This window comes from Lactuca sativa, chromosome 1 (assembly GCF_002870075.4).
Source record: "Lactuca sativa cultivar Salinas chromosome 1, Lsat_Salinas_v11, whole genome shotgun sequence".
NCBI lineage: Eukaryota > Viridiplantae > Streptophyta > Magnoliopsida > Asterales > Asteraceae > Lactuca > Lactuca sativa.
In genome coordinates, this window is record NC_056623.2 from 75,148,266 (window position 1) to 75,156,850 (window position 8,585).

At 29.1% G+C, this 8,585-nt stretch overlaps 1 protein-coding gene across 1 annotated transcript; it reads right to left on the bottom strand.

The window, feature by feature from the left end:
- Positions 1-244: 244 nt before the first annotated feature.
- On the bottom strand, positions 245-2,341 carry LOC111918502 (expansin-A15). Its single transcript, XM_023914162.3, has 3 exons — positions 1,812-2,341; positions 1,391-1,703; positions 245-1,219 (listed from the first exon to the last, which is right to left on the bottom strand). The coding sequence occupies exons 1-3, from the start codon at positions 1,921-1,923 to the stop codon at positions 910-912; spliced, it is 735 nt and encodes a 244-aa protein (XP_023769930.1). The 5' UTR covers positions 1,924-2,341; the 3' UTR covers positions 245-909.
- Positions 2,342-8,585: the final 6,244 nt, after the last annotated feature.

The window sequence follows — 8,585 nt, forward strand, 5'->3', positions numbered from 1 at the left end:
CTTTGTTAAGTTGATTTATGCATTCGTTTTTAGTCTCTACAAATTAAAGCCCCTGATTTTTTTCGAAATCGATCGATTTTTTTCGGCAATTTAGGATTTTACTTGTAGTTGATATTCAAATTAAATCCCCTTGCTTCTAAAAGTAAACTATGATTTTCTACATCAAAATGCTGTTTTTCTCAGTGAAGTAGTCATATATATGTTATTTATATTTATATTCTTAATTGTGTTTGCTTTGATCCAGAGACGATTCTTGCTTGATTGTTAGATTGTGGAATAAAGCCTGAAATTCAAAATCTGATCGGAGTAATGCGGCTGTTGGTGGTTGAAGCTGGCCCTCCCTCTAGATCTCCGGTGTTGCTGTATGTTGTCTCTCTTTGATGCAATCTGATGCAACATAAATTCATAATCTTTTGTAGATGATTAGATTCGCATGTCTTTTATACTGAAGTAATATACATATTTCTCAGTTAAGTATTGTAATATATGGGTTTTTAAGTCCCATCTGGAAAACTTCTCCTTTAATCATTTTATCACAATAAACAATCTTTTTAAAGCATTATTGAACTTATAGGAGACAATTTGAAAAAAAACCCTCAAATGATATGCTCAAAAGTTAAAACCAATAATGGATCAGTCTTTAGCACCACACTCATTCCAATATTGAGCATGATTACAACACACACAACTACTAGTTCACTAAGAAATACACATACTAAATACCAACCCTTGTTGGTTTTCAAATCATACTACTAACAATCTTTAAGAATTTGTAGTATACTTTAGGCATCCAATCTGGGCTTTTTAAAAAGAGCCCATGAAATTGGATCATTATCACTATAAAAAACTATCAACCAATTAGTAACATAAACAACCAAAGAGTAGAATCTTGAGTTAGGAATTAGGATGCTAAAACTGTCTTCCTGTGTAGGTTTGCCCAAATGACCAGTTCACAGGTGCAACATTGTTAGAAATTACGGTTTTGCCATCACTCGTTGTAACTTTAAACGATAGAGTTTGACCATTAAGGTAACTATTACTCTGCCAATTTTGACCCCAATTACGACTCATCTTTTGCCATGTGGCCCCACCTTTCGACCCCCTTACAGACACCGAGATGACATCACCCGCTCCACCCACATTGGTCACAAGCACCAAGTTAAAATACGAGTGACCATTAATCGTGAACCTAATCCCACCTCTCTTTCTACAAGCAACTCTGCAAAAATTTACAAAAAAACGTTAGGAGTTGTTTGAAAACCTCTGAATCGATCAACATTCAATGTGTATGACAAAATCTCCATTAGAATCATTTTCACTGAATGTTTCAGTTTTATCAAACAACCCCTTAGTCTGTATTGGAGGGGAGGCTAGATGCAGACAGTCTTACCTTCTATATTGAACTGGTATTATCCCGGCTTTTTCTCGAGCAATGTGGTTGAAGATAGGTTGAGCGAGGTCAAAGTGATGCAAGGGTGGATTACACCAACCACCATTGTTGTTAGGAAGCGCGTTGTTTGGTGGGCAAAAGTTTGTAGCCGTGACAATGATTGATCCCGGGTGGCACCATTTTTGGTCGTTAAAACACTTGATCTCGAAACACGCGCCGCATGTGAGACCGTTGTTGAAGAGACTTGTACTTAGTGCAGCTGTGGTTGTACCGTATCCTTGACTATATAGATTTCCGTACCCACAAGCTCCCCCTGTGAAAAATTACCAAAATCAAATTGCGAAAAACATGTCAACCCAGCTGAGCCAAACAGTGTTGGGTTCAACTGGGTTGGACTGTGTAGAACTGTTGATGTTCTTACCCATTGTGCCGGATGCGTCGTGACCACCATAGAAGGTGGCGTGGGCGTTAGACCATGCATTAACACTTGTGATGGTGGATAGAACAAGTAAGCATAGATCGAGAAGCCTCATTTTTTTTTTATTCCAAAGTGATAGATTTTTATGAAAACGAGGAATGGTATTTCTATTGTACTCTTTGTGAACTTGGACTTAGATTCATGGAAGAGAAGTGAGTTGAAGATGTGGAAGTGATGAATGGTGCTATATTTATAAACAAGGCATGGAAAGATGGAACTGCTTTTTTTTCTTTTGGTTTTATATTGCTCTTGTTTTATTTATATTATATAGTTAATAATTGAAGGGGTAAATAGGAGGAATACTTTTGTTATAACCAAAACCCATCTTTTTCTCTGTAATAAATCTCTTTGTTTTCCTTTCTTAAAATCTCAAAAACAAAAAAACGTTAAAGAGAAGTTGAGAACGCGGCGTACTGTGAAACTGGGACTCATTTTTAATGGTTTTTGCGTTGTAATTGCATTATCCTTGATGTCTTTTCTTCTGTAGGCATCAACAGAGTTTTCTAAAAATAAAATTGAAAGGAATCCTTCTTAAAGTAATGACTGTATGACGATAAAATGAGTGATGTATCCCTAGGCATTGTGTCTTGTTGAAGTTAAAGAAAGATGGAAAAGCAAAAATCCCTTGTATAAATCTATACGAAAAGTGTTTTGATGATATGTAACTTTTTGAATGGAAAAAACCGGTGTGCAAAAGATTTTTGTGAAAAGTGAAAAGCATGGGGGACAAATATGATGCGATTTGTAGGAGTCTAATCTCACTTTACAGCATATGAAGATGAAATAAATAGAATACTTTACAGCTTGAACTCAACTTCTGTTTTCTCTCTCTTTTACGTTGGATAAAAAATTCTTATCCAAATATGATGTGATTCGTAGGGTTCAAAGGTCACTAATACACATACACATAACAAAGTTTTATCCCATATAATTTCCTAATTTCATAAGATCAAACTTGGTTTGTGATCGATTACTAGTTGTAAGAAATCAGCAACACAAGTAAATACATGTAAAAAGTCACTAAAATATTTATTAATTTTAACTTGTGTCACTAAAATATTTATACACGTAAAGTGAATGATGGGTGTGGAAGCTTAGTTGGACATGGTCTTTCATGGTTTCTTCCATGAGATATTTGTTAGATAATGGTACTTTGGGGAGTCACGTTGTATAGGCTTGATGGAATAATTTTGTTCCAATAAAGTTGAACATCTTGGGTTGGCATTTGGGTTTGGATGAAGTGCCTACGATGTAGAATCTTGTTGACAAATGGATTTATGTGGACTTCATGTTTTGTCCCCTTTGTATTAGGAGTATGAACACATCATTTATGTGTTGAACCATATTGGTAAATGGTGGGATCTCAACAAGCCTTTTAATTCCATTTCAGATTGGATTCTTTGGGCGAACAACTTTAATTTAAATGTTGTACAAAAAATGTTTTGATGTGATAATTATTTTACTTTTTGGGTCATTTGGAGTTTTAGGAACAACCTTTTTATGGATCGACTAAGTTGAGAAAATCAGACATTTAACATGTTGATTGGTTTTACAACCTTAGTTTAGCTACTTCGAGTATGTGATCCAATAACACAAAATTTGAGGCCATTATACGAGTATGTAATAAAAAATATGATACATATAAAGGTTATGAGACCATAATACGAGTATGTAATCCAATAACACAAAATTTGAGACCGGAGAACACTGAAATATGAAAATTGAGAACAATGGGAGTAATATAATATTAGAGTTATTTATTATTATTTTTTTGTAGTTCGATCAAAATCTCTTCCCGATTTATACATATCCAAGATGTATAAAATGGTAAAATATTTGCCAAAAATCTAGTCTAATGACTAGATAGTTGTTTTATTTAGAAATTGAGTAGATGAAAGAAAAAAAATTATGAAACCAGACTTTTTTTAGAACAACTTGCACATATAATCACGAAACCAAACTTTTTAAGTGATTCTAAATAATCAGAGTCTCATGTCAATATCCCATAACTAGATACGACTTTTTTAACCAATATTTTTTTAATTGGTTTTGGGCTAGGGCTAGGGCTAGGCAAAATATACCGTCCTGACCCCACTCTAGAGTTGAGGTACACAAACAAAATCGGTTTTTTCAAGAATCTAAAATTAGATTCATTATGTTTTTCTATTTTCAGTTTAGATAATATGATCTGATTTGAATGAGATACCTTGAAAAATCTAAACGCCAAAATTTTTTCCGTAAAAATTCTATAACTTCCATCCAACATTTGAATCCTATCCACCAAATTATCCGAAATCCGATAATTTCCAGCAAAAAATCCGAATTGGATTATCAGAAATCTTATATGAGAAGATCCGTTTTATCTATAAAAGATCCAAAATAGAATATGGATATCCGGCCCACGTGTATACCTGTAGTGACAAAAACCTTCGTTGATATTTGGTCCACTTCACATACTTGGCCCAATAATACTTTTCTCTTTAACACAAGCTTCAAAGTTAAAACATTAGTATTATCTTCTTTTTTTTATTGTTCTCTTTCTAACAGAAGACTTTGTCCATATTTTCTCTAAAAAGTAAAAACTATTTTCTACGCTTAATGTATGTAATCGTCCTTTCATTACGGACCTAATACATTAATTAATACCTACTCTAATTAAATTGGCAAAGCTTGAATATTACAGAAAGTTTTGACTTCGAATTGACATGGATATGACGTAACCCCCTACATTTATATAATATATTTTTGCTTTTTTTTTCTTTTTTTTTTCGGTTAAAATTTTGTACGTGTAAAAAAAGGTGTAAAGTGACCGAATTGGGAACGAGTTTGGATATATGTTGTGCGTGTATTTTTCTTTTCTACTATGTATGAACTGCATTTTACTCTTATATTTCATAAAAACATGATATTAATCAATTTTAAGCGATATTTATCAATTTAAAAATAAGAAGAGTTAAGATTAAGTAGAGAAAAAAAAAAGCCAAAATAGGTAAAGGGTTAATGTACTAATATATAGTAAACTAGGTGTTTATTTTATTTATTTTTAATATTATTATTATTATTATTATTATTATTATTATTATTATTATTATTATGAAATCACTAGAGCAGAAAATATGAAATGATAGATAATGGCCTTGGTATTTCTGAATATTTTATTGGTTGTAACTTGATTTCAATGATTGAGTAATTAATTATTTAAGTCGTTAGTTGTCATTCGACCTAGTCTTCAAAAGATCTTCAATTGATTCATTTTGTCATCAATGATTTTGTAATAAACAAGGAAATGGATATAGTTTGTGACTATGTTCTTTTCATCTTTGAAAATAGTAATATTTTATCTATAACAAATACTTAAGATAATAATTAATATAATAATATATAAATGAATATTTTTAAATGTACCAACGTCACTAATAAAATAATAGGTGGTTAGGCAGGTTCTTTATTTTTAGACAAAATTACAAACCGGTACTTATGGTTTGCAAAAAAACTTTGAATGGGGTCTAAAAAGTTTCCAACTTTTATGGAATGTCCAAAATCAAAAGTTTCTGATGAATTTGGTCTCAATATCATGAATTTTTCGTGAATTTGATCCATGATGGACTTATCTTCCTTTACGCCACCATCGAGCTTCATCTGCGTCATTCCACCATCGAGCTTTCTCTGTGTTGTTCTCTTCCCCGACGATGAACATTAATGCTGAATCGTTGTCTAATTCATGGTGGGTTATATGGATAAATACCAGAAGATGAAGAAAGGATTGCTTGCCTCCAAGATTAGTAATTTTGGTGTTGATCGCATAAAACAACGAACTCATTTCCAACACTTGGAATCATCTCCTCACCCTTCCGGTAGAAACCCCCTTCATCATATTACTGTGGATTCTTAGGGTTTTTACCGTCATACCTCTATTTTTTCACACAATCATACAACGGACAGAAAATCCAGAATCACAAAACAAGAAGGCGACCTCATCTTATTCATATTTTCATTTACCAAGGATTTTTCTGTCACACCAGTGTTTTTTCACGAAAATGCGGTCTATGATGACCGATCATCGTCAAATAATAATTTTGGAGGAATAAAGATTACAATGATATAAAAATCATTAACCAGGAGCAACGATTTCAGTTTGGAATCAATGGTGGTGCTAGTAGGAAAGAATAGAGGTGTCTGGGATATGCATTTACGTACTTTTCCGATTATTCTCAGATGTCTTGGGGTTGAATAGAAATCACCTTAGAGATATCGGTTGAGGCAAGGGGCTTTTGTTGAATGCAGATCATGTTGATGAAGAGCCTATTTTGTCAAACTATTATTTTGCTTCAATCTGTTTGTTTGTTTGTTTTTGTTTTTTTTTTTTTTTTTTTTTTTTTTGTAGTTGAAAATGTGAGGAAGATGATAATGTGTGTGTGAGAGAGAGAGAGAGGGAGAGAGAGAGAAAAAAAAAAGGGGAGGGGGTTACACGTGTGGGATGGGTGGGTAGATTAAGATTTTTTTATTTTTAAACTGTAAATGTAATAATATAGATTTAAGAAATATAAAAATAAAATAAAATGACATAATCATATTTTCAAATTTTTTTGGATCAAAATCATAGAAATGTTTTGATTTTGGACATTCCATTTAAGTTTAAAACTTTTTGTATCCTATCTAAAGTTATATGAATACCATATGAACCCTATCCAAAGTTTTATGAATAACATATGGACCAATGTTGCACTTTTGTGTTATTCTTAAAAAGCTAGAGAGAGAGGGTCCTTAAAAAGAAAAAAGAGACAAATATGTTAAACAGAAATAGAAGAGGGAGTTTGTTTTTTTAAAAATATAGTATTTCTGAAACATATTTATTTTTTTATTCAGATACAATTTATTCTCATAAAAATTAAAAGGATGTTTTAAAAAGTTAAGAGACAAAAATTAAGAAGCTATCAAAAGCTTTTAATTGAATTTAAAAAAAAACAAAATGCCCCTAAATAAATGTGATACTAGAAAAATATGTAGTCACAAATTATAGTAATATTATATGAATTTATGAAAATATTATAGTTTTTTATACGAACTAAGAGAGAAAAGAAAAAGAGCTTTTAGACTACGAGTATTAGGTTTTGCACTATCTTTTTGAGATCCAGGGTTTAAGTTAGATAGAGAACATAAATGAAATTAGAAGTACTTTATAAGTATATTAGATTTTGATGTTATAAAAATAACTAATGTTTCTTTTAATAAATGTCATTTATTTATTTCAAAAATTTCAAGAAATCATACATTTTAACATGCATAGTATAATTCATCAGGCAATCGTAATAGTTACATTCAATTTCAACCTTGGATTTTAATATTTGGGGAATTACCACAAAAAACTTTGTATTTGCCAAAAAATATTTTGTTTTACTTTAAATCCATTTTTATGTTAATTAATATGATGATATTTGTATAAAATATTTGGTAGATTTTCTAGGTTACTATGATATTAAATTCGCAAGAAAACAGATAAGTTTTTTTTAAACGTTTTTACCTTTTACTTTAAGTGTTTTCTTTTTTATATTATAAGTATTAATGCAGAAAAAAACGTATTTATATATGAAAAAATATTTAATTAAATATTGTGTTTATGTTCTTTTTAAATGTTATTAATATGTGTGTTTTTTTTGCCTGGTTATACCGTAAAATATAAAAATACATTTAATATATATAAAAGAAATATTAACATGTATCCACAACTAGCTACATCCAAATACGTAAAAATACATATTTATCTTTCTACAATACGTGTTTATACTCCTAAAAAATCTATTTATACATCTAAAAATATCAATATGTATTTTAGAAATATAGTTACATATTTTTAAGTTTTTATAACTGCATATATATATATATATATATATATATATATATATATATATATATATATATATATATATATATGCACTTATAAAAACTTAAAACTATGTAATTATATTTCTAAAATACATATTAATATTTTTTTTAAATATATTTATATTTCTTAATATATATATATATATATATATATATATATATATATATATATATATATATATATATAATTTTATGGTTTTAAAAACATATTAAAAGTATTAATATACCATTTAGTATGTCACTAGAAGTATAAATACATATTTTTATAGTATTTTTTAGAATTATAAATATATAATTTATTTTTGTATATAAATACATTTTTGATTGATATATATTTCTAAATAAATAAAAATACTTATTTTTACTTAGAAAAACATAATAATATTTAAAAAAAAACTAAAAATATGTTATTGTACTTCTAGAGAATATAGCTATATTCTTCATACATTTTTATACTATAAATATGTATTAAGAGTGTAGCTATATTTTTAGAAGTACAAATATGTATATATATATATATATATATATATATATATATATATATATATATATATATATATATATATATATATATATATATATATATATATATATATAGGCTTAAGTTATTCTATTTTAACTAATTATTGTGTTGATGTAGGAATGATTGTGGGCCAATCATTTTACTTATTTTTGGAAAGTGAATAATACATATTATTAAATTAAAGATAATTAAAAAATACCATCTAATTTCATTCTAAGGGTATTTTAGTCAATTAACGTAAATTTAAAAAAGGAAAATTACATATTTTAAAGGAACATAGATTCTATTAATTTTAAAAATCTGACTGTATG

What these genes read in the sequence shown, in the direction of transcription:
- LOC111918502 (XM_023914162.3), bottom strand. Translation starts at nt 1,923, where the DNA reads ATGAGGCTTCTCGATCTATGCTTACTTGTTCTATCCACCATCACAAGT. An exon ending in CGACGCATCCGGCACAATGG is followed by an intron (nt 1,704 to 1,811) that starts GTAAGAACATCA and finishes AATTTTTCACAG; the next exon opens with GGGGAGCTTGTGGGTACGGA. An exon ending in ATACCAGTTCAATATAGAAG is followed by an intron (nt 1,220 to 1,390) that starts GTAAGACTGTCT and finishes AAATTTTTGCAG; the next exon opens with AGTTGCTTGTAGAAAGAGAG.